General features: G+C 53.4%; 1 protein-coding gene across 12 annotated transcripts in view; it reads right to left on the reverse strand.

Moving 5' to 3' along the window:
- Nucleotides 1-6,892: 6,892 nt before the first annotated feature.
- The window catches only part of DNM2 (dynamin 2), a 59,160-nt gene continuing 40,646 nt past the window's right edge, over nucleotides 6,893-25,406 (reverse strand). For 6 of the 12 annotated variants that reach the window (XM_073318858.1, XM_073318853.1, XM_073318851.1 and 3 more), the window contains 7 exons: nucleotides 19,560-19,673; nucleotides 14,515-14,624; nucleotides 13,456-13,567; nucleotides 11,887-12,051; nucleotides 11,241-11,467; nucleotides 10,623-10,877; nucleotides 6,893-9,535 (listed from right to left, as the gene is read on the reverse strand). In XM_073318858.1, the coding sequence (XP_073174959.1) occupies nucleotides 9,466-9,535; nucleotides 10,623-10,877; nucleotides 11,241-11,467; nucleotides 11,887-12,051; nucleotides 13,456-13,567; nucleotides 14,515-14,624; nucleotides 19,560-19,673 (1,053 nt within the window). In that variant the 3' untranslated portion in view covers nucleotides 6,893-9,465. Of the gene's footprint in view, nucleotides 9,536-10,622; nucleotides 10,878-11,240; nucleotides 11,468-11,886; nucleotides 12,052-13,455; nucleotides 13,568-14,514; nucleotides 14,625-19,559; nucleotides 19,674-23,164; nucleotides 23,195-25,406 lie in introns of all 12 variants that reach the window. The other 6 variants (XM_073318856.1, XM_073318855.1, XM_073318859.1 and 3 more) reach the window with 3 other exon arrangements.

Raw genomic sequence — 25,406 nt, forward strand, 5'->3', positions numbered from 1 at the left:
AGCCTAAACTGCACGTAGAACCATGCAGAGAACATGATCCATCTTTCCAAAGGAAAACTGCCTTCAATGGCTAAATTGTTACTGGGCATGGAAGTGCACAACTCAGTGGCAGCTGAATGATACAGCACCATGTGTTCTGGCAGGACTGAGAATTCAGGGCCTCTTAGAGACCCCTGCATTCCCCAAGGTCAGAGCGGCCAGACTGCCACTGGACAAGCTGGTTTGTAACTCTGTGCACTGTCCAGGAGACGGAAAGAATCTGAATTCCTGCTTATTATGTAACAGTGACCTGACTCTCCTCCGCAGAACCTTTCGACTGTCCAGAGCAGCTTGTTCTCGAGGTGCTAAGACAGCAGCTCTCCTGTTCCATTCCTAATACCAGGCCACGAGTCTGCTGTGATAACCCGGCAGACACTGACGTCTCCCAGTAGAGCTAAGGCACTCCTCTTTCTGGGACATTGACTTTTCTTGGAGAGCTTTATTAAGTATGACTCCTTGCTTTGTTTGACACAACTGGTAAATTGGTGAGAGCCCCTTTTGCTACTCGCTGCTCCCGCTCCCTGTAGCAGCCTGCATCCCCCCAGCCCTGCCAACCAGCTCACTTTCTGCTGTCCCAAGCCAGTGTTTGGATGCTTTCTCTGGGGTTTGGTGGAAGGGAATGACTCATTATGGGGTAGAATGTCCTGCTCCAGAAGGAAGGGAAACAGCCTCTGATTGGGCCTGCCATGGATCCTTGGCCATGCATGGTATGAAAGCAGGCGCTAGGTGATACCTGATGGCGAATGCACACGTGAGGGAATTCTGCAGCAATAAAGAGCTGGTAACAGTGAGTGAAAGGGGGTGGGCATGTATCGGCTGCAGCAGGTCACCTTGGCTTCTAACTTCCCACCCTCTGCAGCCGGGGCAAGGGCACGGTACGCTCTGCTGCCCCTGCCTACTAGAGTCAAAAGCAAATCGCCTGTAGCAAAGGTGCCATAAGGATCCGGTTTCTTTTGATTAATTCCCTGGCACAAGGGGCTGGTTTTCATAGACACAGAGCAAATGTCCCTCTTAACTGTGATTGCTCGGTCGCTCTGCAAATGCATCACTTGGGTGGGTCTGACTCGAGGGGAATCCAAAGCTGTCCTAGAAAGGGTGAGATCCGAGCATTAAAACTCAACTGCCTGAGCCCAGCCCTTCCTGGGGCGGTGTTAGGAGGGGCAGCTGCGGTGGCAGGGTCCCTGAAGGGGGGCTTTGCAATGTAGGAAGAGCAGCTGTCCTTGAAAGGCTCCTGCCAGTGCTCAGACTCCAGCTCACTCTGCGATCAGCAGCAGCTGGGAGTAAAACCATGAATGGATGAGGCCTTGTCCAGCTGCGGGATGCAGCTGAGACCAACTGCAGTTGCATCTGTGCAATTTACTCCTGTGCCAAGGAGGGTTCGCTCCCCGCCTTTGGTGAAAGGGCTGCAGCATGGCCTGTTGATGGTGGTAAGGTTGCCCACCTGCCCAGTGAGAAGGGGCAGGGGATGCTGCTGGCTCAGGACTCGAGCTGGCACACCAGACACCCATTCTCCCCTGTGCCAGGAATTCTGTGCCCCCCCCTTCTACCCCACCATTCATCCCTCCTGTCAGGATGTCAGCATCTTCAAACCACTGGGAATACGAACCAAGCTCAAAGGGGAGGGATTAGCGGGCTGGAAGGTTGGGCAGGCGAAGAGGTGGTTGCAGCTGCTAGTTCTACTCAGAAGATGCCCGGGGCTCCATGTCCCTTGTGCCCCCCCCCCCCCCCCCGATTTCCTTCTCCAGTTTTCACCACAGGGCCGAGGGTTCTGACCAGCGCAGTCTAGAACGTGCCCTGGAAACGCTGCAGTTGAGCGGCTGTGGTACTCGCTGTGAGTGTGTGACAGACAGAACAGCGATGGGGGCTTAGACATCACTGTTCTCGGCCAATCGGCCAGGCTCTGCAATGCCCTGATGGTCTTTTTAGTCACTTTTCTGAGCAGAATTGCAGCTGGGAGCTGCTCCCCCCGGCGCCAGCTCCAGGGTGAATGAGGGCAAGGCAGGGGGCCAGCCTGCTTTCCCCAGGGGGCAGCGTGGAGGAATGAGACTATGCTGTTCCACTGTCGATCACTGCTAGCACCCTGAGCACTGTACAGGGCCATGCACCTAGCCCAGCCTTTGCTAATGACATTCATGAAACACTGGCCCTGAGATCCAGGATTTTTTATTGTGGGAGGGGGAAGAATTATACAGAGGTGGGTCATGCTGTCCTCTTTACACACGCACCTTGTACAGAGGGCACCACGGGGCAACTGGTCGGCGAGCCACTGGGCTGGAGGGGACACTGCTGGCTCCATGCAGGTACCGACAGCAGGGTAGAGCGAAGCAGAGCAGTTCACGAGCTCTGCTGTAGATCGGTGACCCCGTACGGGGTGCAGGGTGACACCGGAATTAGTGGCTGCATTAGGTAGTTTGAGTCTGCTACAGCCCTTGAGCTAACAGAGGTGCGTCCTGGAACTCACCGGAGGTTGTGGGGTCAGTTCACACCGCTGGCCCAGTATGACAGCAGAATTGAGTGAAGGGCAGGTGTGGGGCTGGCCCCTTGCTCCAGTTAAATCTGTATTTGCTCTGATGTTCACTGAAGGTCTGTGGCTTCTTCTGCTCAAAGGAGGGAGCGAGGATAACTTCATAGCCATCTTATTGCACCCATCTGTCCACTGCCTTTTACCCATGCTAGGTTCTGGCCTCGGTGCCCAGCGCGGTGCTACCAGAATACTTCTGAAGCGCTGCCTGCCTGTGAGGCCGTCTGTTAAACAGCTGAATTAGGGCAGCATTTGCTCCTGCTTGTGACCGCTGAGTCCCCTGCTCCAGGAAAATGAAAGCAATTGGTGCTCTGCTGCCATATCCGTTGTAGGTCCTATCCCAGTTTTGGGCTCAGAATAGCTCTTCCTAAGAAGATACGTCCTCTCCTTTGTTACAAAGCTTGACATCACTGGCTTTGGGGTCTGTCTCCGCTGAACCGCTGAGCTCTTGGTTCAGACTCTGCCCCCTCAGGAAATGTCTTTGGCACAGCAGATACTCTCAGCTCCCGCCTTGAAGCTTTGCTTTGTCACCAGAACAGCGGGGGCTGGTTTTTAAAGGGCAGCGCAGCTTGGAGAAGAAATGACAGGCCGGGCCAAGCTCCCTCCTGCAGCTCATCCATCAGGCCTCCCCGTGGGGGCATGTTCTACACTTTGGCATCTGCAGACCGAAGGTCTACAAGGCTAGCTCCCTGGCTGTGTTTAGCCAACACCCTTGCTGGCCCGGAGTCCCACGGGGCCAGTGCCAAGGTCTCTAATATCCACCTGCCTGAAAGGTTCGGGGAGGGGGGGGGGAGTGACAGGAAGGGTCCAAAGCCCATTTACCTAAACGCAGTGGAAAGGACTGAAATGGGCGAATGCCGCTGAGCTCGAGAGTGGAGGACAGAACCCGGCCTTTCTCCCTGCTCGGGTGCTAGCCGTAAGCTGCAGGGAGACGCATGCGAGTGTGTGACTAGGAATCCCCCTTCCCGCTGTTTCGGGAGTCTCTCTGCTGATTCCTGCCCAGTTTCTGCTCACCGGGATGGGGGAAATGGTGTTTCAGTGACCATGCGGAACTGGGAGAACTGAGCCTCTTCACCAACTTCCCAGCATTAGCAGGCATGTAAGAAAGAACGGGCTGAAAAATACCCTCCCTGCTAATGTTGCTTTCAGGGAACGGGGGGGTGGGAACTATGGCTTATAAATAAAAGCAAGAACCACAGTGTTCAGTAAGGACCCTGCTCCAGTACTAAATGCACTTACAAAGTTCAGCTGGTAAACAACTGCTTGGGGCTGGTGCTTCTGCCCTGTCTAACCCGGCGTGGAGGGAGGGGCTGGCTGGGCAGGTTCACTCGAGACAGGGGATGGAAGGGGGTAAATCCTCAGCAGCCTGTTTCTATAGATCACTGCCCAGCTGGAGTAGTGAGGGTGGGGCTAGGAGGCAGCCAAGGTCCCAAAGGAGGTGAAGAAATAATGGGACAAAACTCCCTTTTCATCAATGCAACGTTGGGCCCTGAAGTTGGTAGGGTGAGGGCGGTAAGGAAACTCTGCCGTTTAGAAACCGCAGCAAGTCGCCGTTAGCTGGGGCCACTTCCAAGCTCGGGGGGCCCAGCCGTGTTTGTTTTCAGTTCGATCACAAAGCGTTCACCATAACTGAGGAAAGAAGAAAATGGCAGCCAGGGTTCATCCTGAGCAAGCCCAGTCCAACACCACGAGATCATGGTTTTTCCAGGGGAGGATCCGCTCCCTGAGTCTGATTTCCAGGGGGAGGGGGTATTCTGCTGGGTGGGCTGACAGGGGCGTTACACCTCTTGCACAGACTGTAGCATTCAGCACGCTTTGTTCCCAGCACAACAGCCAGGCCGCAGCCCCGCTTGGCGCTTTAGGGGGACAGAGATGGAGCTAGGTTCTCTCCTCTGGCTGGAGCGGGCTGTTGTCTAGATAGAAACAAAGCAAAATCCCCAGGAGCAGGTTCAAATGGGTTAAATGACTGGGGGGGCAGCGATGGGTCTCGGAAGAGGTGGCTCATCTGAAGAAAGGCCGGGAGGGAGCGGAGGGAGCCGGTCGCCTGGTCACAAGAGAGAGAAAAACAAAACAAAAACGCCATTGAAAGGTTTCTCAGCTGTGAGCGTTGGGGGGGGCTGGCTCCTGCCGGCCGCCTGGGGGAGCCCCCTTGGAGAAGGGATGGAAAGCCCAGGGAGATCAGGCTGGGTGTTGGGAGGGGCCTAGAGAGGAGGCTGACGCTTTTTCCACCTAGAACTGTCGAAGCAGCTGCCAGCAGAGATCAGCTGCCCCGTTACAGCTTCACCCTACTTCCTTCCTGGGGCTTGAGCACAGAGGATGTCATGACTGCAAGTGAATCACTGTGACTCAGGGCCTGCCTCTGGGAAAGGGTAGCAGCTGCCTTCCTAAGGCATGCTGAGATCTGCAGCTGGGCTACGGCAAAGCATCCCTTAGCGAAGTCAGGGCCAGATGGTTAATTTTGCCCCCAGCAGGGTTGAGGTAGTTGATTTAAATTTCTATGTTCTCCATCAGCCTACTAGAAATGCAGCCACCTTCGCTAGATTCCCTTTTCCTTTGGGGTGGGTGCCCACGTCCGAGACAAAAGCCTTCAGTGACTCCTCAGACAGGCTCTAGCCTGACCCACGCTTGTCCAGGGATTTCCTGAGCTAGGCCTGCCGGGAGGCTAGAGAACAGCATCTGGGGCAATCGCAAACCAACTGCAGCGAGGCCCTGGGCCGGTTTGCAGGAGACGAGTGAACTGGCTGGGGTCTGCTCTAAGCCACAGCTGTAAATGAACGAGTGCAGGACTTCAACAGTTACCCCAGCTTCCCACCCGGGGAAGAGCAATGACGTGCTTCCCACACAGCCACTGCTAGGCGGCGCCCAGCTAGAGCCGAGAGGGGTTTCTTTTGCTGTTGCAGGCAGGTAGGGGGCTAAAGCTTCCTACACAGCGGGTGGCCTGTGCACCCCTGGCAGATACAACCCACACTCCCTGAGGCAGAAATTCCCTCCCAGGCAGGGCGGCGTGAAAGGGCTCCGCGCGCTCCCACTGCCGCGCACACTTGCTCTTCTCCCGCGTGGACTTCGCCTCGCTGAGCTGCAGCAGAGCCTGCTCTGAGCAAACAGCTTTAATCCAAGGGCCTGCACCGCTGGCTAGGGACCGGCCTGCTCCGTCCTTGTGCAGCTCCCATTCTAGCTACGAGTTCTTACATACAAAGCCAGGCTGGTTTGCCCTAAGACTCAAGGGCTGCTGCGATTCCTTCCTGCCTGCATAGAGAGGACGTTCCTTGGCAGTGGGGAAAGGACAGAAAAGCCTGACGAGCAATGGCCCATTCTCAAGTATCTAAGATGTCCAGGTGGGAGGATTAGCTCACGCTTGCTTAAATCAGCACCGCTCCAGCTCAGGCCTAAGGCTGGCAGTGCAGGCAAAGTGAATAGGAAAGGAGGGGAGCAGTAGCTCACCCATGAAACCTGATCACCCCGCTCTTCGCTCCCCAAGGGTTCTGCTTCATGAACACGAGGCTGTTATAGGCCATGCCCCACCAGCGAATCCAACACTGGTGCCCTCTCTGTGGCCCAGCATCCTCTCCCTCGTGGAGCAGGGCTTGCTGTCGAAGGGATTCAGCCCACAGTTGCAGCTGTCAGGCTGCACCAGAGCTCACCAGCAGCTCCTAGGGAGCTTAGCTGGGCCATGAAGTACATACAGAAAAGAGCAAGACTGAAACTCGACTGGGGTGGCTGCCACATCAGGGGAGAAGAGGGATAGTGCAGAGTGTTTGAGAGCTGGAGGTTCTGAAGAGATCCCTGACAAAAGCAGAAAGAGGCTGGTTGATTTAAGAAGAAATGTCACCATGCAGCCAAACCCTTGGTAAAAATATGGTTGAAACCACCTACAACAGTGCTGGCTGCTGAGATTTTTCAAAGCTGCTTAAGGGAAAAGGGGCTCAGATACCAAGTGATGGGCAGCTGTGTCGAGTCAGAAGAGATGTGGATGCTTGGTCTGTTTGTACAGCACAATAGGGTCCTCCTCCGTGAGCAGGGCTCCTCCCCTGCGACCAATAAATGCTTCTTTCCCATGACATCGCAATGGGAACTGGGTCTGAACTGTGCCAGGGAGCTTTTCAGAACAGCTGACCCTTGAGCCGGGTTGGGTATGGCCATGGTCACAAGAGGAGCATCAGGACTGTCAGCCGTAGGTTCTCCGAGCTCCTTGGCATCCCTGTGAGTGCTTTAATGAGACGCGGCACAGCCCCTTCTACCCCAGGCTCCCCCCTTCAGGAACAGACAGAAGGAGAAAAGAAGGGAGGAGGAGGCAGAAAACACACCACAAAGTGCCAGAGACTTGCCACCAGCTAATTTTTTTCCCTTTATTGTTTAGTTTATTAATAGGATACAGAAGGGAGGCACTTACACAGCCAGCAAACTGAAGGAACAGGAGAGAAGTGGACTGGGGTTTGTAATCAACACGAGATGAGAGAGAGGTTCCAGAGCCCACTTCACATGTGAGAACATCAGGGAGAGCCAGCAGGAGGCGGAACAGAGGCAATTGGATTTTGTAAAAAACAGACAAGCAAAGGGACCTCAGGAACCCCCGTGCAGGCACCGACTGGAGCCAGCTAAGGACTGCATTGCACAAGCCAGCCTAGAGCAAAGCAGCTGCTGCTAATGCAAGGAAATCGCTCTGCAGTCAATCAGAGCTTGTTACAAGCAGCAGGCCAGGCTGCCCCATGCTAGAGCCGAGTTTTAATGGCCAGCAACTTGTTTTTGGTTTGCAAGTTTGCTTCGTGAAGCCAGCAACATGGCTGCCCAGGCCAGCTGTCAGCTTGCACTCTGCCACCATGCCCTGTCTCCATACAAGCATTAACGCTTTTGGTTACCAGTGCCTGCCCTAAGGTTCAATTGCCAATGCAAGAAAGGGGTTAGGTTCCCCTCCCACCACGCAGGAAGGAGAGAGGCCACGCTGAAGACAAGCTCTTTGAAACAAAGGTTATTTAAGGCAGGCTGGTTCATGGATCTTTTCCATAGTTCTCTGGCTAGAGGAGGTTGTTGGGCGAAGTATCAACCCTACAGGTTCTCGGAGAGCAGAGGGTTGAGCTTGAACTGGATTAAAAAACCCCAAACACCTCGAGATTTTACAATTCATAATCTTTAAAAATATATATTTATATATACACACACTCAGCCTCTGCTTCCAGCCCTGGGGCGGAGTGCTTTGCCAAGGCAGCTGAGAAGGCGCCGCTCGAAGGAAGGGGAGGTGCATGGAGAGACACAGAACAGATAAGACGCCAAAGCCTTCCCCAGCAAGGTTCCAGTTGCTAAATACACCCCCTCAGCTTCCTCCCCAGTGAGGAGTCACATGCCCACAAAGCAGCAGAGCCTCTCGCTCCTGGGCTAGATACACGTCCATAGCACGGTGGGCACCATAGCCTCCCTGCCCTCATCCGGCAGGCACCCCACGTTCTCCACCTGAGGTTTTAGACACCAGGGCCTGTTACAACCAGTGCCGCCCACCAGCAGGAGGGAACACACAGCTAGTCTCTCATGGACACGGGACGTGGAGCTCCAGGGAAAGTTTTCACATTTCCTTTGCTCCTAGAAAGGCTTCAGACAGACCTTTGTCCACATCGCCTATTACGACTGAAAGGACACAGCCTGCACTAGCCCTCAAACCTACTCGCAGCTGTCCAAGCCCTGGCTTTTGGTTACTAGACACTCCGCTGCTCCAGCTGGCCTAGGACCCTTACCAAGCTGAGAACAGGAGCAAAGCAACCAGCTGGTGACAGAAGTTGCTGCTTACAGAGGACCCGCTATTTTGGCGCTCTGCAGGTCTCCCTTATGCTCATTCCATTGCCCATTTGGGGCTGAACCTGGCTTGGTACTTTGCTCATCACAGTGTTGTGTTCAGCCTAGGGTCCTTCGGCTAAGTGTTTCTTTCACAGAACACAATCAAAGTTTGTCGCTTACTAGTTGACCATACGCCCCCACTGGGGGGCTGGGCACAGGGGCAGATATTGCATGAAGAATACCTGAGGTTCACAATCAACTAAGCACCTCCTGACAAAGGGCTAACCTGAAAAGTCTGCTCCTGTTTGCAGTGAATTAGATTTAATTAGCAAATCGCTATCTGCAGTCCCATTATTTTTCATATATAAATCTTTCTCCACGCTATAGAACTGAAATATAGCCTATGATCAGATTAGCAATCAAGTTTAGGGAAGGGCCTCGGGAGGGGAAATCATTAAGTGTTTTATACAGAATATATTAACAATACAAAACAATTCTGGCTGGCTGAGGGGGGGCTGGAAGAGGAGCCAGAGACACAGAAATCTGATCAGCCTGAATAGCAGGAGTTTAAGGAGATTCTGCACAGTGAGAAACAGGACAGTCTGTTTCAACTCCCTTTCAGAACTCCCCTCTCTACCTCCTACATTCAGATGATCCCAACACAAGAACCCAGCTGGGGTCCATTGTGTGTGTTACTCAACAAAGTGCAAAATTCAACCCCAAAAATAGAATCCTCTGCTTATTATACAGCGGGGAGTGGGGGTGGGGGCCACGCTGGGGCATTTGTTCAGAGGGGTGGTGGTTCTCCTGAACCAACCCCCCAGAGTATAATGCCAGTTACCCACTTCCTTGCTTGAAGAGCAGAGAGCCATCAGGACAAGGAACCCAGCGACTGTCCTTAACAGATGCCATTGGTATTTACAAGGAAGGAGCCTGCTGCGCCCGTCCCAGAGAAGGAGTCCACCAGGCTAACAGGAATTGGCCTTGGCTAGAACCACTCTGCAGAGCTGATCACAGTTGTAAGGTTTTTTTAAACAAGAGATTAGACATGGGGGGGTTTCCCCTCTTCCTCTCTGCCCCAGACAACAGGTGTGGGGCAGCCGCAACAGGCACACAGGAGTCACTAGCAGCCCCCTGGGGGGCTAGTCTAGCAAGGAGGGCTCAGCCGGTCGGATAATGGTCGGCCGGTTCGGTGCCGCAGGGGGTCTTCTGCTGCAGAGAGAATGGGAACAGAGAGGTGAGAGCAGTCGGGAAGGAGCAGAGCAGGAGTCACTGCCACGGGGTGGCTAGCATCCTGGGCGCTGTGCGGACAGAGGGCTAGCGACGGCCACACCCTGACCGGGTCCCCCGCCTGCCCTGGAGCCAGAGGGCTCCTGTGCCTGGAGCAGGTTACTGAGGAGGGCTGGGTGCAGTGCTGCAGGCCACCGCCCTCTCCCAGCACCACCCTGCCAGGGCACAGGCTTAGCCGACGTCAGAGCCCTCTGCATGATGTGTCGATGGCCTTTGGGCTGCCGAGCTGGCTCCACTATCCAGATGGGACCCTGGCATTTGCCACCCGGTGCTACCCCGGGGCACTGGTCCAGAAGCTGTAAAGGGACGGGGGTGGCAAGGGGTCAGACAAGGGCACAAGCAACCACATCCGATCAGCATGAAACGGCGTCAGGGCAGCTCTCACCCCTGCTGCGTCAGAGGTTGACCTGACACCCAGCCCTTGGGAGCTGTCTCCGGAAAGGGCACGTGAGGGCCACTCAGGGGGTTGGCCCACTCAGGCTCTGGCTGAAGGGGGAGCAAGTCACCTGCAGTGGCCTCAGGGCACAGCGCCTGCTGGGAGGGGAGCCATTTCTAACCCTGTCCCTTGGGGTTTGCCTGGAGAGGAGGCGGATGCAAGGGTCATTCCTGTATTACACTGAAACACTGTCTGTTCCGTGGGAATCCAACCTCAGACACATGCAGCACATCCACTCTAGGAGGCGACACTCCCCCCACTGCAGCCCCCCACCCCCCCGGAGGGCAGAATTTAGTCCCTTATTACCAGCAATCAAAGCAGAAATAGCTCAGACCTGGCCTGAGCTACAAGGCTGGGATCCCAGCTCTGGGGATTGATACAAGCTCAGCACCTCCCACAAGCCACGTGACCCCAGTATGGCTCCAGCTCTGGTAACAGGAGAGCCCTGCTACCACCCTCCGTGCTGGCACATCTCACGCCACCCAAGGCGAACTGGAGCCCCAGCACTGAGCCAATCGCTGGAGACATGACAGGAGGAAGAGGAGCGACCTAGCGGGTCCAGGGATCTCTTACCTGGGCACGCCCGGGGGAATGCCAGGTGGAATGCGTGCCGGCCGTGATGGAATCTGAGGAGGGGCTGAGAAGGGATCGTTATTAGCAGCAAATACGTTCTGAGGTCCAGGACGCGAGGGGATGGGAGGAGCCACGAAGGAAGAGAGACTCCCTGTAGGGGCAGGGATCAAAGGGGGCCCTGGAGTTGGGCCCCTCACAGCTGGGGGCCTGCCCGGCGGCAGCACGGTGGAGGTAGGTCTGCGCTGGGGCGTCGGGCTGCAGGGGAAAGGAAGTTCAGCAGAATTAGGGTCTCCATCCCTACCGATGTAGTTAGGTCCTTATCTGTCCCTCCTCCCCACCTGATCGTTTCTAGCACCCCTGGGCAGGAGGCTTCTCCTGCTCTGAGGCACAGGGCAGCCAAAGTCACTGGCCCAAGGTTGTCTCGGGGAGTCTGTGGAAAAGCTAGGAACAGAGCCCAGGTCTCCAGCTTGCCAGGGCTTTACCCACTAGGCCATCCATCCTCAACCCCACTCCCACCTCAAATAGCCCCTTGCCCCTCCCCCTTCCAGTGCTATCATCCTCGCTTAGAGGCAGCATGGCAAGAGTCTCCCATGCCACCTGCTCCCCAGTTAGCTGTACCTGCTCCCACTCTGCAGCCATGCGTCATCCACGGGCGGCGGGACCGGCGTGGAGACCGTGCTGGTGCTGATGTCCCCGATGATGTGCAAGGCCTCCTTCAGAGCATGGTACATCCGCAGCATGTCGTCCCTCCTCTGCGCCTGGTCGGCCGACTCCTCCATCAGGCTGTTCTGGTCTGCGGATGAGTACAGGTAGGCCAGCAGCTCCGAGTGGATGAAATCCTTAGTCTGCAGAGATGGGAGCAAGGGAACCAACATGCAGGTGGCAGTTAAGCTCTAGTACAGTTGAGTGGTTAGAGCAGGGAAGCCGGGAGTCAGGTCTCCTGGTGTCATTCTAGGCCACTGTCACTGGGTTGCTGTAGCAGTCTGGGACAAAGCCAGGAATCAGAGTCTGGCCTTACAGGCTTTACCCCTTGATTTCAGTAAGACAGGGAGTTAAGGACCAAACGGTCATTAAAATACATAATTACGTATCTCAGCACAGGAGTACCCGGTGCAACTGATCTGACTCCTGGTGCTGAAAGGAGTCATGTCCACAGTGACAAGCCCAGAGGCTCCCCCCCCCAACAAACAGGCCATGGCGAGGACAGCGCCTCTCTGTGCCCAGCGATGCGGATCAGCAGCCCCAGCTGGCCCAACCCACTCACATTGTTTATCATGAGGTGCATTATGGTCTTTGGCATGAGGTCTCGGATGGACTTGTTGATTATTCCCACGTAGGAGTCGACGAGGTTGCGGATGGTCTCCACCTGGCGCTCCAGCTGCGGGTCCATGGAGAAGGTGTTCTCTTGGGCCCCGTCCTCATTCTCCACCTGCCCGGGGAAAGCAGGTCAGTCACTCGGGGATTCTGCAGACACCCAGCTTGGAGCTGTGGACAGTGTCCCCCTTAAGAACTGGTGAGCACATCACATGCATCGATAGCACCTGTGCCAATTTCACAGACCTTCCCAGTTCATCATCTAGTATTTAGTATCGGGGGTAGCCGTGTTCGTCTATATCCACAAAAACAAGGAGTCCGGGGGCACCTCAAAGACTAACAGATTTATTTGGGCATAAGCTTTTGTGGGTAAAAAACCCACTTCCTCAGATGCAGGGAGTGAAAATTACAGATGTATATTTATAGTTTACAGATACAGGCATCAATATACACTAAGTATATTGATGCCCGTATCTGTAATTTTCACTCCCTGCATCTGAGGAAGTGGTTTTTTTACCCACGAAAGCTTATGCCCAAATAAATCGGTTAATCTTTGCAGTGCCACCGGCCTCCTTGTTGTTTTCATCTAGTATTTGTACTGCAGTAGCATCCTGAGGGCCCCAGTGGGCTAGGTGCTCTACATACCCACCCCCACCCAGAGAGCTCAGTTTGGGAGGTGACTGGCAAGTTCAGGAGCCCAGCTTGACACTAGAACAGACCTGATTTTCAGAGAGAGGGAGTTCACCACTTTGCAAAAGTCAGGCCCCGTTAAGGGGGTCTTAAACGAGGCACCCCAAAAACCCACACATCACTTTTGATAATCTTGGCCTTCATCCTCCTCTCTCCAGAGCAGAGGCTGCAATCACAGCAATGAACTGCCAACGAGAGGGAAAGGAGGTACGTCTGCCATTGGTGAGGAGACATGGTGGTATGGGAGAGGCTGTGTAGGCTCATGGACTGGGACTCAGGAGACCTAGGTTCTAAACCCAGTTCTGCCACTGACCTACTGACCAGGGTGAACCTGGCCAAGACACTTGACCTCTCTGTCCCCACCCCCTGTCTGGCCTGTTCAGACTGGAAGCTCTTTGGAGCCTGGAGCTTTCACAGCATTTAAGGCCAGAAGGGACCATTCGATCACCTAGCCCAGCCTCCGGGATAGCACAGGCCAGAGAACTTCCCCTGTTACTCCAGTCACTTGTGTTTTGCTAAAGCATCGTCCAGGCTGGATCTGTAGACATCACAAGGGGGAGAGTTCACCACCTCCCCTGGGAGCCTGCTCCAAAGTTAACCACTCTTCCTATGCCTCTGTGCACTGGCCTAATCTCCGCTAGGGCCTCTAGGTATTACCGTCATACGCCCAGGACTGGACAAGCCAGAGTTGGGAACCTATGCCATGAGTCCATTTTTGACACTCCTGTACTTGCTGCTGCTGGCAGCCCCCACACTGGCCCTCACAGCTGGCACCCCCAACAGACCCCAGCCAGTTCCAGGACATCATCAAGGCAAAGGGAATGTTTACTTGGTCTTTCTCTGGATAAACACCAGCCCGGAGGAAGGAGGCTTTCCAGCTGTCCACATCTTCCTGGGAGTCACAGGCCAGCTCAATCTGACGGAGATCTTTATACACATTCCTAGGCACGAAGAAACAGCAGGGATATAATCAGAGGAAAGGAATTCTACAATCATGGCCTAGACCAGGCAGCTCAAGGCCACTGACAGAATCCACCATCCCTGCTGGCACATGCAGGATCTCTTTCTTACAGGGCTGGTCTAGACAAGGCATGGTGCTAATGCAAGGCCCCAGACAGGGAAGTCTGAAATCCCTTCAGAAAGCCTGTGTAAATATTGGCAGCTTTTCCTTCCTCCTAGGATAATCCTCATTAGATCACAGCCGCTCCCACCTCTGACAGTAAACGCCCAAGTCCCCCCCCGCCCACCCCGGGCTAAGCCCCACCTGCTGCCCGCTGGGAGCGCTCCCCCTAGCTAAGCCCAGCACGCCACCCGCCTCAAGATGAGCGCCCACCACCCCAAACAGAATCAGAGTCTAATTAACCAGTACGGCATGTGATCCGACCCTTGCCAAGCACAGAAGGGCTAGGGCAGCCTTTTCCAGAGCGTGGGGCGCCAGCCCAAAAACTAACTGGGAGAGGTGTGGGCTCTCCAAAGCGGCTGCTTTAGTTGGAGGGGGAGGGAAAGCGTTTCTCATCATCATGGTTACAAAGGAAGCCTCCGAAGCACAACCAATGCAGCGATAATGATGGGAGTTCGAGAGAGCCGGAGATTGCTGGAGTGATACGAGTTGTCCCATTCACCAGCGATGACTTAACTGTGTTGATCTTTGGAGCACCGAGAGCACATAAGAATGGGGCCGTCAGACATGAATCTCCTCGGCCATCTCTACGTACAATCTACACTGGGTGCCCAGCTGTCTAGGACAAGGCCTCCCCTTGTAGTGGGTCTAAAGGGTAGGCAGCATAACTGCTTTGGTTTCCGACGGGTTCGGCTGTTAGGAGTCTGGGAAATACTGTCAAAGACCCCTCAAGCTCTGTCCAGAGGCGTCTGTCTCCACACTCCCTACCTTTGCTCTGTGTTGAAGATGGCAAAGACGTGTTTGTTAGACATGAAGCCCTTCTCCACATCCCGGATTTTCAGATTATCCAGGGGCAACATGTATTTCTTCTCCTTTTCCTGGAAGGGGGAAAAGGGCAGGAATGAGTGTGAGCTGGGACCTGTGCAGCATTTCCTCCCCACTCTAATTACTCTCCGACACCCCCACAAGCACTGCAGTGGGGGGGGAGGGGAGGGAGAGGAATCCATCCCATGGCACATAGTGAAGAGAGTGGGGTTGATTCCCTTGACTGAGTGGACCAGGTTTTTCCTCTACCTCACAGCAAGCCTTGTTGGAGGTACAGACTCATTTCAGCTGAGCAACTAAGTGTGTTCACAGGAACTGCCAGACTGGCTCAGTCCAGGGGCCCCATCTCGTCGAGTATCTGGACTCTGACAGAGGCCAGTACCAGCTGCTTTCAGAACCACCACTGTCCAGGAGACGGTAATGGGAGAACCTGCCTCCAGGGAAAGTTCCCACCTAACCTCAAATAGTTTGGAAACTTTGATGCTTCACATCCACCAAAGCGCAGGGACACTCAGCTCTGCAATGCAGTGCTCTCTAGATCCAGGCTGACAATCCCCAGCCCTAGCATCGGAGTCTAAATTATTAACCACAGACTAAAAATGTCATGCCGTACTTCTCCACATGGTCCTAAGGGCACTGGGCTTAGTTCATTTCAACATAAATGTAAAAGAGGTGCTAGAACGGAGGCTACATTTGTTGGCGGGGGGGAAAAGGGGGATCCAGTCCCCTACAGGCCCCATGGGTAGTGCTGGGACTTTATGTCAGCTGCAGCACAGCTGTAAACCCATTTTGCATTGTAAACAGCTCCGAGGGGCTTATGGACACAGTCCATGCGTCTTTCCCCCTCCCCTTCCCGGGGAGTGGGGAGAAGCGGTTTTAGGAATCTGGCACAAAGGACACTGCTTATTTAACAGGCTGCAGGCCAGTGAAGTGAGGGGCCACCCAACTGAGTCACACAAGCCGTCTTGCTGCCGAAACGCCACATCTGGAATTGTTTATAACTCCAACTGCCCTGCGTCTCCAGATGCTGCGCGCACACAGCCCCAAAAGTGACGTTCTCCTTTGTAGAGAGGCCATGAACCTAAACCCTCCCCCCACAGCCACCCCCCACCCCTCCGTACAATTTCCTGAAAAACCCACAACTTTTTTCCAGACTGGATTCGGTTGCAGACTTTGCCACGTCAGATGAGACAAAGCGGATCCTTTTCACCGAACAGCTTCTCTTATAAAAACCCGGGAGGGGGAAAAAGGGGAAAAAAAAAAAAAAAAAAACAACCCACAAAAAACATGGATGCCATGGGAGGTTTGAAACAGATTCCAGCCCAGCCTGCCCAGTGTTCAGACTACCTGTTCAGGAGGCTATAAAGGTGTACAGTAGTCTGCACATTGGTTAGATTGGGTTTGGTAAAGCGGCAGCCGGGAGCAGCTCAGCAGACCCAGGTAAGGCAGGCAACGTATGCAGCTATTCGAGACTTCGCTTGCCCTCGTTTACCGTAAGCCTTGGAGCAAATGTTTATCGTTACTGTTCTTATCGGCTAGAATTAACCAGGTGCATGAGTTCTTATGGCTGCATGGCTACTCCAGTCACAGATGGGTTAGTCGGATTGATGTTTAAACCTATGTTGCTTTATTATTCCATATTTAATATGCTTTCCCTCGCATTTGCCTAGACCAGGTCTATGGGGTGCTATTTTTAAAGTGCTTTTCCGGCAGCAGCTGGGTGTTTCTGGAAATTCTCTGCAAGCAGCAGCTCATTTCTAGTGGCATGGGGGGTAGGCAATTTGTGCCTGCTGAATACAGAGCCTCATTCATCTGCAGCCTGCTGGTTCTCATTACCCACAGCAGAGGGGCCAGACAAGCGCCCCCAGAGAGGCCTCCTCACAGGAAACAGGCTGCCAGGGATGGGGGTAGGGGAATAGGCTAGAATGAAATTTATCAGTTCTACATGTTTCCTTCTCTTTTAGGAGGTAGATTTAAGTTTTTTTTAAATTTATCTAGATTTACAGCCTCTCTGCAGAGAGAGGTTAATCTTTGCAGCTTCCTTGGAAGAAAGGACAAGAACAAAGAATGTCTGGGTCTTCCTCGGGTAAGGAGGCTGCCTCCTGGAGCGGATGTTAAACTGTACAGTGAGATGGGGAAATAAAGTTCTGTTAACATCTCCTTTTCTGAGCAGCATGTTCACAGAAACTAGAGCCTCCCGCTCACGATCTCTCTTCTGCCCCCTGGTCCATCCCTCTCCACCCAGCCCTGCACCAACGCCAAGCCACGGGAGCCTGGCTGCGAGACGGGTGACATGGGGAGGGAAAATATCCGGTTTTCAGACTGTGGGGGTGGAAGTGCTGGAAAATGAGAGTGTGGCGTCTCGGTTCCAGACACCGAGTGGTGCTAAGAAGGGACACTGCCTCCCCTCCTCTTCTTCCAGCCCCTGCAGCTGAGAGGAGCACAGGCTAGGATACGACAGCTCTGGCCCGATCTCCCTAGCCAAGAGGGCTTAGCCCAAAGAGGCACCAGCTTTCACCAAGACCTGCCGCACTGGCATAATACATTTTAATTTCCAGGCAGAAAGCAGGGGACTATGGGGACTGATCCAGTGAATGTTAGGAAAGCCGCATGGCCTAGTGGCCAGAGCAATGGTTGGGGACTCAGGACATCTGGGTTCTATTCCCAGCACTGCCACTGGCCTGCTGGGTGACTGTAGGCAAGTCACTTCCCTCCCTGTGCCTCAGTTTGCCCGTCTGTACAATGGGGCCAGTGATCCTGACCTCTGAAAAGCACTAAGTAAGAGCCAGGTGTTATTCAGTAACAATTCCTCGCGTCCAGTTGGCCGAGGGGCCTGCAGGATGACAACATGGCAATTTTGCGCCCACACAGCAGTGATGCCTGTCAGATCAGAGGGATTTGCTACTGCATTCTGAACATCCCAGCTGCGTGCCCACACCACACATGGCCACCTCTGCTTCCGAGCACCACTATCCCTTCCTCCAGGGACCAGGAGAGACAATCAACAGCCTCGAGTTCAGGAGATCTGGCACGCTAGGGGCCACCTTTGTTGAGAGCACCCGGCTAGGCAGTGGCCAGCTACTGCCAAGCCCAGATCACGTTTGTCTAAACCTGAAGGCACTCCCTGTCCACTCCAATAACTGCATGCGGGAGGCACTCGGTACCACCTCAGCACATGGGTTACTAACCCAATAAGAACCTCCTGAGGGACTGCGGAGAGGATACTGCCAAGGGTGAATTTTCAGACACTTCCCCAGCATAGAATATTACTCTGAGCGCTCCCAACTCCCACAAGACTGTGAGGTTAATAACAGGGTTCTGAAGTTATGGCTGGAAAACAGTTAGTTGTAACAGCCCCATAAGGTTGCAATGAATGCCGAGAGGTTTTACTTTAGCAGCCAGCCCCAGGACACACTGTTCTGAAGCGTGTCGGACCCACGCTCACCAGCTAGCGGATTCCCTTAGGTTAAGGCTAGAACCCGACAATGAAGCGGATTGCCCCACTGATTTTTACTTAGTGAAATTCACTCGACCTCCCGTACCTTTCTGGCTCTCCTGCACCGGCACAGCCCTGCAATGTTTAAACCCAAATGACTATTCTACAGACACTGGTTATTAAAAAGCCTCCTAAATCTCTCTGAACTACTCTGCAATGTCCCTAGCTGCACTTACCAGGAGAATTCTGCATCTTGGATTATTTAAATTTCCCTTGTTTAGGGCGCGTGTGCACACACTGGATCTGTACCGCGGAGAGTTCCCTAGGGGCTCAGTACCTCTTCGGGTCTGAAATCTTGTGTATTTCAGTGTACATTGGTTCAGTTGAGGTGAGGGGGGCCCTGCTCTCTCTACTAGCCAAGGGGCTAATGATTTTGGAAGCTTCTTGCAACGCTGGTTACATCAGACAAAAACCACCGAGACAATGGGGTAGAGACATGGTTATGATGATCTGTTTGGCACTTGCAGTCATGGCTGTGTGTGATACGCTGCCCACACTAGACCTGGTCTCCACTAAACCAAGGCAGCTGCCTTTTGTAAGAGTCCCACTAGCTTACTTCTTATCTGCGGTTTACACAACAGGCAGCTCCCTGGGAGTGTCTGGAGACATGGAATGTGCTGGCTGGGACCCTGCTGATTCAGAATGGCTGCCCATATAGTGACAAGGAGTCGGGGTCTCATTCCTGTGTGCGCTTTAGCACACAGGGAGATGGCTGGGCATCACGGACAGTCCAGTGGGGTCGTCAGCAGAACCTTCCATGGATTCAAAACCAGCAAACCAAGACTTCGGGCCCAGCGCAAGTCCACGCTCCCCACACCCCGGCTATTCCTGAGGGGAGTCAGCCAAACTTTACCACACTGGATTCATGAGAAGGGTATGAGCCGAAGCATCTTTTGAGACTAACCCATGTTCCCCTCGGTTTCACGGGCAGCTGAATTTGGTAACTCCCTGCTCTGCCAATCCCACATGCCCCCACCACAGCCTGTGTCCCATGGCCATGCCCATCACCTTGCTCAGAGGGCAACAACAGGGTTCTAAAGTGATGGCAGGAAAGCAGTCACTGGTAACAGCCCCAGAAGCTCACAATGAACACAGAGAGGTTTTACTTTAGCAGCCAGCCCCAGGACACGCTGTTACGAAGCATGTCGGACCCACACTCACAACCTGCCATAGTGACAAATCCAGGGTAAGTGCCAGGAACTGGCTGCTCAGTCACATTCTTCTAGACATTCCCATAATGCAGCTACAGTTCAAGGGTTTGAATCTAGGGGCTGATCGGCCCAAAACCTGCCCTCCCCCTGGGTTTCTGTAGTGATGTACAAGCTGCATGTCAACCCAACCGGTTCCACCAGCAGCAGTTGAATGAGCTGCTCCTGGTGGTGAAGTGGCATGAGGCCGTTCACTACCAGCAGAGTGGCAGGGCAGAGTGCCCCAGGCCAGATGCGGACCATAAGCACCACCTTTCACGGTCACCAGCCAAGCCAATACACACCTCCTCATCTTTGTACCAGGACAGAGACTCTGCAGTCAGCACGAACCAGTACTCCTTGGAGCCTCCTTTCATTATGCTGATGTTGTTAATCGTCAGCCAGCCCCTGCGGATTACCTGAAGGAAACAAGAGGAGTGGGAAAACGTGGGGTGGGGCAGGGGAGAGAGAATAGGTTACAGGCTAGCTTGGAATCCTTATTTTCTGGCCACCCGCTCATCTTTAAGCTGCCTAGAGCAGAGAGGGGTCTGGGGCTCTCTAGGACTCCTAATTTGCTGCTCATCGTTAACCTGGGCCCTACTTTCCTTCTGCGTCTTGGCAGGAGAGCTTGTGAGTAGGGTCTGCCCCATGGAAACCTACCAGTGATAGGCAGGGAAGCAGCCCCATTTCTCAAAGGGAGCCTGGCACATTTTTTCCAGCCAGGAGTCCAAAGCAGGTTTTACCAAGAGTAATAGGACAGGCCTGCAGATTTGGCCATCTCAGCAGCCCTCACACCTAGATTACAACTCTCTAGGCAGAGGGAGGGGCCCCTTGGGGGAATCCAGACCAGAGGCGCACTGGCCACAGCGTCTGTACAGCAAGACCACACTGCAGAGTTCTCCCCTGGTGATTCCGCCAGCCGCCACCAATGGTCTGGGTCACAGAAATGCAGAGCAGATGCACTCAAATCCAGCTTCTTATTGCCACAGCAGTATTATCGAGGGGACGGGAAATCTGAGCCTGCAGTTTATAGCTTACCTGGGTGCTACTCACCCAGGGGACCAAAGAGCTTTCTGGAAATAAGCCAGGCTCAATGGACCCCCTGAATAGCCAGTCCAGGAACTAGGGTATTTGCTCCCCTCATCCCCTTCAGAGCAGGAAGTGAGTCCGCATGACCTTGCACCCCCTTTGAGAATGGCCAGGACAACACTATGGCTAGTTCGAACAGGGGGGTGAGCATCTCCCCATCCCTCCATTCTGCCGCTCCCCAAGCTGCACTCACTCACAGCAGGAAGCACATCCGGCTTCCTTCGAGGCTGCCCTGGACTTCCCACTGGAAAGCCTGTGAAACCATTGCTCCTGCATGGCCTTCGGAAAGGCTGGGGCTCCCCAAGCCAGTGCTGAGTGACACGCACAGGACGGCAACAGCAGAACGGGAGCCGGGGCCAGCAGCAGTGAAGCAGTACTGCCCAAGCCCAGCTTCGCAAGCAGCACGTTACGAGACGAGGAGGAAGCACTGCATGGTCTGGAGGCTTGTGCAGCAGCCAGCTTTTCCAGGGCAGGCAGAAGCGTTTCCCACCACACAATGAGCAAACAGAGGCCAGCGTGACTCGGACCCCTCTTACGTAGGGTTGGAAGGGACCTTCTAGGTCATCTGCTAGCAGAGGTCACCCTGCCAGATAACCCTGTTCATGCACTTATCTTGATCATAATTTGGACTGGAAGGGGACTAATTCTGGCCAACATCCTGTCCCCCCCACAGCACAGCATTAGGAGAAAGCTGAATTACAGCTGCGTGTGATCTCTAGTACTGGCTGATCTATAGCATGTACCATCACCTTCACTGCAAAGGCTCTTGATAACAACTAAGGCACTGTTCTCTCCCCTTTATCTTTCCACTGAGGAAAAAGTAGCTGGAGACCACCTAAAAGAACAACCTGAGTCTCGACTGCCATAATCCCAGTGCTCAGAGATGTACTGAGCCACATTCATCCCTGCTCTGAACACAGCTCGCTCCGCTAAAGCCAGGGAAGGATCTGGTCCTAGAAGATGGGTTTTTGTCCTAGAGGCAATGGACTTTGGAGAGCAACTCCCAGCAGTGGGTTCCCTAGAACAGCCGATGGTATAAAGAAGTCTCCAGTCTGGATATTCCAGTGTTTGTCTTTGCTACCCCTTGCCTTTGTTGAAGTTTTTCATAACTGATCACCACAAAGGCAAGTCTTGGCAGCCCCCCGATGGGCCACTGAAAAAGGGTCTGAAACCTGAGTCATCATTGGTGCCACTCTCCAGACAATCCCATTTTGTTTTGTACCAAAAAAAACCTTGGGGCTAACAAGCAGCTCACTGCTCAGCCAAACAGGGCTAGGTTGTGTACTGTTAGATCAGTGTAACTTCAGTGACAGACAGTAGCACTGGAGACTACAATGGTATGGCAGAGCCTGCCCCAAAATACTTGGCAAGGTGAGAATTTTCGGTGTTTCAAATCAGGAAGGAGTTGCTCCATGCCTTTTGGGCCCTTTCACTGTTGTTGTGCAATAGCCACTGAGGGGAGGAGTACTGCAGGTTATTCCCGATCTGTCTGAATACAACAGACCCCCTTCCTCTGCCTCTGGAAAGTCTTTCCCTGTCTTGTCCGCAGCGTTACCCTACATGCTTGTGACTCTACCTCAGGGTCTTCACATAAAGGACTACTGTGAAAGCCAATGAGACACAACTGGCCCAGCCCAAAGACTACAGCACACAGATACCTGATGCTAGTCTTCTGCTAGTCCTTTTTGCCTGCATGACCCATTTCCAGATGCCAAGGGGACCCAACTGCTCAAGCCTGGGTTTTCGTTTCCATTAGATCAGGCCAAACGGCCTTTATCAGCTCTCTGAACGTTAAGGTTACCAGATGCCAGTAAATCTTCTATTTCTGGCCTGCTGAACTCCTCAGGGTGGAGGATTGTCTGGGAAGCTACTTATGATGAACAGCAAAACCAATAAGAGGGAGTATGAGAAGCCTGTTATAAACAGCCATTTAACAGGCATCAGATCCTGTAGTAACAGCACAGGCTTGGTAAACCTAGAAGAGATTACAGTCTGGAGAACTGTTCTCTGGCCCAACATTCAATAGTTACAATATCCTAAGAACTGGGCTTCAATAGCTTCTTTTGAAACACATTCTACGTTGCAACCCCACCCTCTTTTAGAGGGCTCACAATAGGATGATCACTTAGTGCCTAGACTCTGTGCTTCCAGCAGAACACACTGCACTGCAGTCGGGCGTAGGCCTGAACTAAAGTCATCCACATAGACTACATTTAGAGGGGCCAAGAGGCTTCGGCTGCCCAAGCAGGGTTGATCACAGGAACATCGAGGGCTACGGTCACTCTACCCAAGCGCTCCGCACACATTAGTATCACCATGCCGGTTAGTAATGCACATATACTAGGGAAAAAGCTTTCAGCACATGTCTAGAGGGTTGACTCAAATCAGTCCAATGGATGGATTGGAGGGGGGGTAAGTGACCCACGTGGGTATGTGGAGAAGAAGTGAACACGCTAGATCTCGGAATTTCTTTGCTATTGCTTATATAGGAGCCACCTGTCAGCAGCAGTGATATGAGTCCCAGGAACTTGCGGCTGAGAATCTGACTAGGGCAGGACTTTAGTTCATATTAGCTTCTAGTGCCAGGATTAGTGTGCGAAGCAAGAGAAGCCTTTCATGCCATGATTGTTCCAGATGCTGCTTGGGAACTAGTGTCAAGGGAATCACACTAAGGCTGTTCTCATTGTCAAAGCTGCTCAGGTGGCTACCGACATAAAAGCCACAACAAAGGCAAACATGTTACACACACACACACACACACACACACAAAGCTCAGTGCATCAGCGGGCACAGGCTGCTAGAGCTAAAACTTAACTCATACAGATTTTCTGGTGGAGGGAAGGAAGAAGCCCTGAAATTGAGATGGCAAAAAGGAAACCAGGTTAAAGATTTCACCCCTTAGATTCATTCCCTTTTAGGTTCTCTTTTAAATTTGAGATTCTGATTCCCATTTAAACAAATCTGAATTTGAAGTGAATTTGGTTTTAAAGGACCAGAGGCAGAAGAGCGGAAGCAGGGCGTCTGAGAGGTAGAGAGAATTAGAACAGAGTTGGCTTGTAGGCACAGCGCAGAGAAACAGGACTTGGGTTGGTGGATTAGTAGCAGATCCAGAGGCTTAAACCTGGACTCCTGGGAAGACAATGATCAGCAGCACCGGGGAAGGATAAGAGACAGCTGTTTCTGGAACAGCAGTTACAGGGCAGGGCGGGAGAGCTGTGGCAGCAGAGGCCTGGATGTTAAGGGATCAATTATGTAGCATGGAGCTAAGAGAAGTTTTAGCAGAAAGGAAGGACTTATTCCTGGGAGCCAGAAATGCCCAGTTCTAATCTCAACTCTGGCACGGACTAGCTGGGAGGCCCAGGGTACCTCTCTTGCCCCTGAGAAATGGGCAAAGTGAGGCACTGTTACCAAGCCAGCTCCCAGGAAGGTGGAGCGGATTAGCTCGTTTGTACAGCATTCCAGTGACAGAAGCAGCACAGCAGAACACCCAGAAGGAGATTCCTTTGAAGAGTGAATACTTCCCCTTCATTGATGAGCGAGACCCCAACAGGGAGTGCGTGAAGCACGTTTCTGGGGCTGGCACCGCAGGTGGGATCCCTCTGCAGCGATGGATTGGAGCATGTAAATTCAACTCTCTTGCCTCCAGCTTTGCATCACTCCAAATCAGAAGCGGCCCAGCATGATTGGTAGCTTACATCCCGGATAGTCAGATCTCCACCTTCCCATCACCACATTACAATCTGCATTCTTTCAGCCAGTGATGGAGGACCAGCCTTAAGGGGACCGAATTGGAGACATGGGAGGCAACAAACAGGCCCTCGGGAGGATTCACTTAGTGCTTCGGAAAAGTCCATGTGATGCCACAAGGAAATGGAAGCAACAGAACTCTGGGAAACTTACAAGATGGCTACCAATGGCTGAGATAGAGGCTTGTAAGTTTCCAAAAGTAGGGAGATCAAGCGGAGATCACTAGAGGGGTACTTGGGCCAGAACCTCAGCTGGTGTAAGTGACGGTAGCTCCAATGACTAATGGGGCAATACCATTTATGCCATCTTTATGTGGGCAAACTTCCCCAGGGAGAGCACGAATGGGCACTGACTCAACTGTGGGAGGGGTTGGTTTGTCTCATCAACAACCCCTGCATCAGAACCTGCCTTCTTGCCTGGGACTGGTGCCTTGCAAAACACCACTAACCCAGGAGAATGTCTGATGGCAAGCAAAGCCTTCTTTACGCCTCTGCTGCCGAGGCTTTCACCAGGCTCATAAGATACCCCGATGCTCCTATGATGCTTCTCTCCTGAGAGCCTGGACCTGCAGATGGTTCAGGGTTCCCTTAGTTTATTCACCGTTTTTAGTGGCAGCTGCACGCAGTTCCTTGCTAGCTTTTTAGGTTGAGGATACCCAGAGCAGTGCCAAGGGTTGCTGGAATTCCGTAAGGGTACGTGTCATCTTCTAGGGTCAAAGCCAAATTCTGTTGTACACTGAGCCACTACAAACTGGAAGGGGACCCACGACTGGCTCAAAACCACCCAGCTGGCAGGGAGATAAACACTTAAAATCCCCAGAGGCCAGCGGTTCTCAAACTGTGGGTCAGGACCCCAAAGTGGGTCGTGACCTCACGTTAATGGGGTTGCCAGGGCTCGTTTAGATTTGCTGGGGCTCAGGGACGAAGCCCAAAGGCTTTAGTCTTGGGCATCAGGACTCAGATTACAGGCCCCTGCCCAGGACTGAAGCCCTTGCGCTTTGGCTGCCCCGCCCCCCACCCGGAGCTCCGGCTAGCTCAGGCTTCAGTCCCCGCTCCTGGGGTCACGTAGTAATTTTTATTGTCGAAAGGGAGCCGCACTGCAATGACGTTTGAGAACCCCTGCCATAGACTAAGTGGCCAGAAGCCTCAGTTATTCAACCCACACCAACATCTAGTGGGTCTGAGCACAGCGGCAGCGCGGCAGGGAACCCAGCTTTCTACTCCCAGGTGTGACAAACTCAAGCGGGGCCCTTCCCCTCTGCGCCTCAGTTGCTCCACCATATGACGGCCAATCCTCAAAGCACTTTGGAGAGAAGC

This window comes from Lepidochelys kempii, chromosome 20, assembly GCF_965140265.1.
Source record: "Lepidochelys kempii isolate rLepKem1 chromosome 20, rLepKem1.hap2, whole genome shotgun sequence".
NCBI classification, from domain to species: Eukaryota; Metazoa; Chordata; order Testudines; family Cheloniidae; genus Lepidochelys; species Lepidochelys kempii.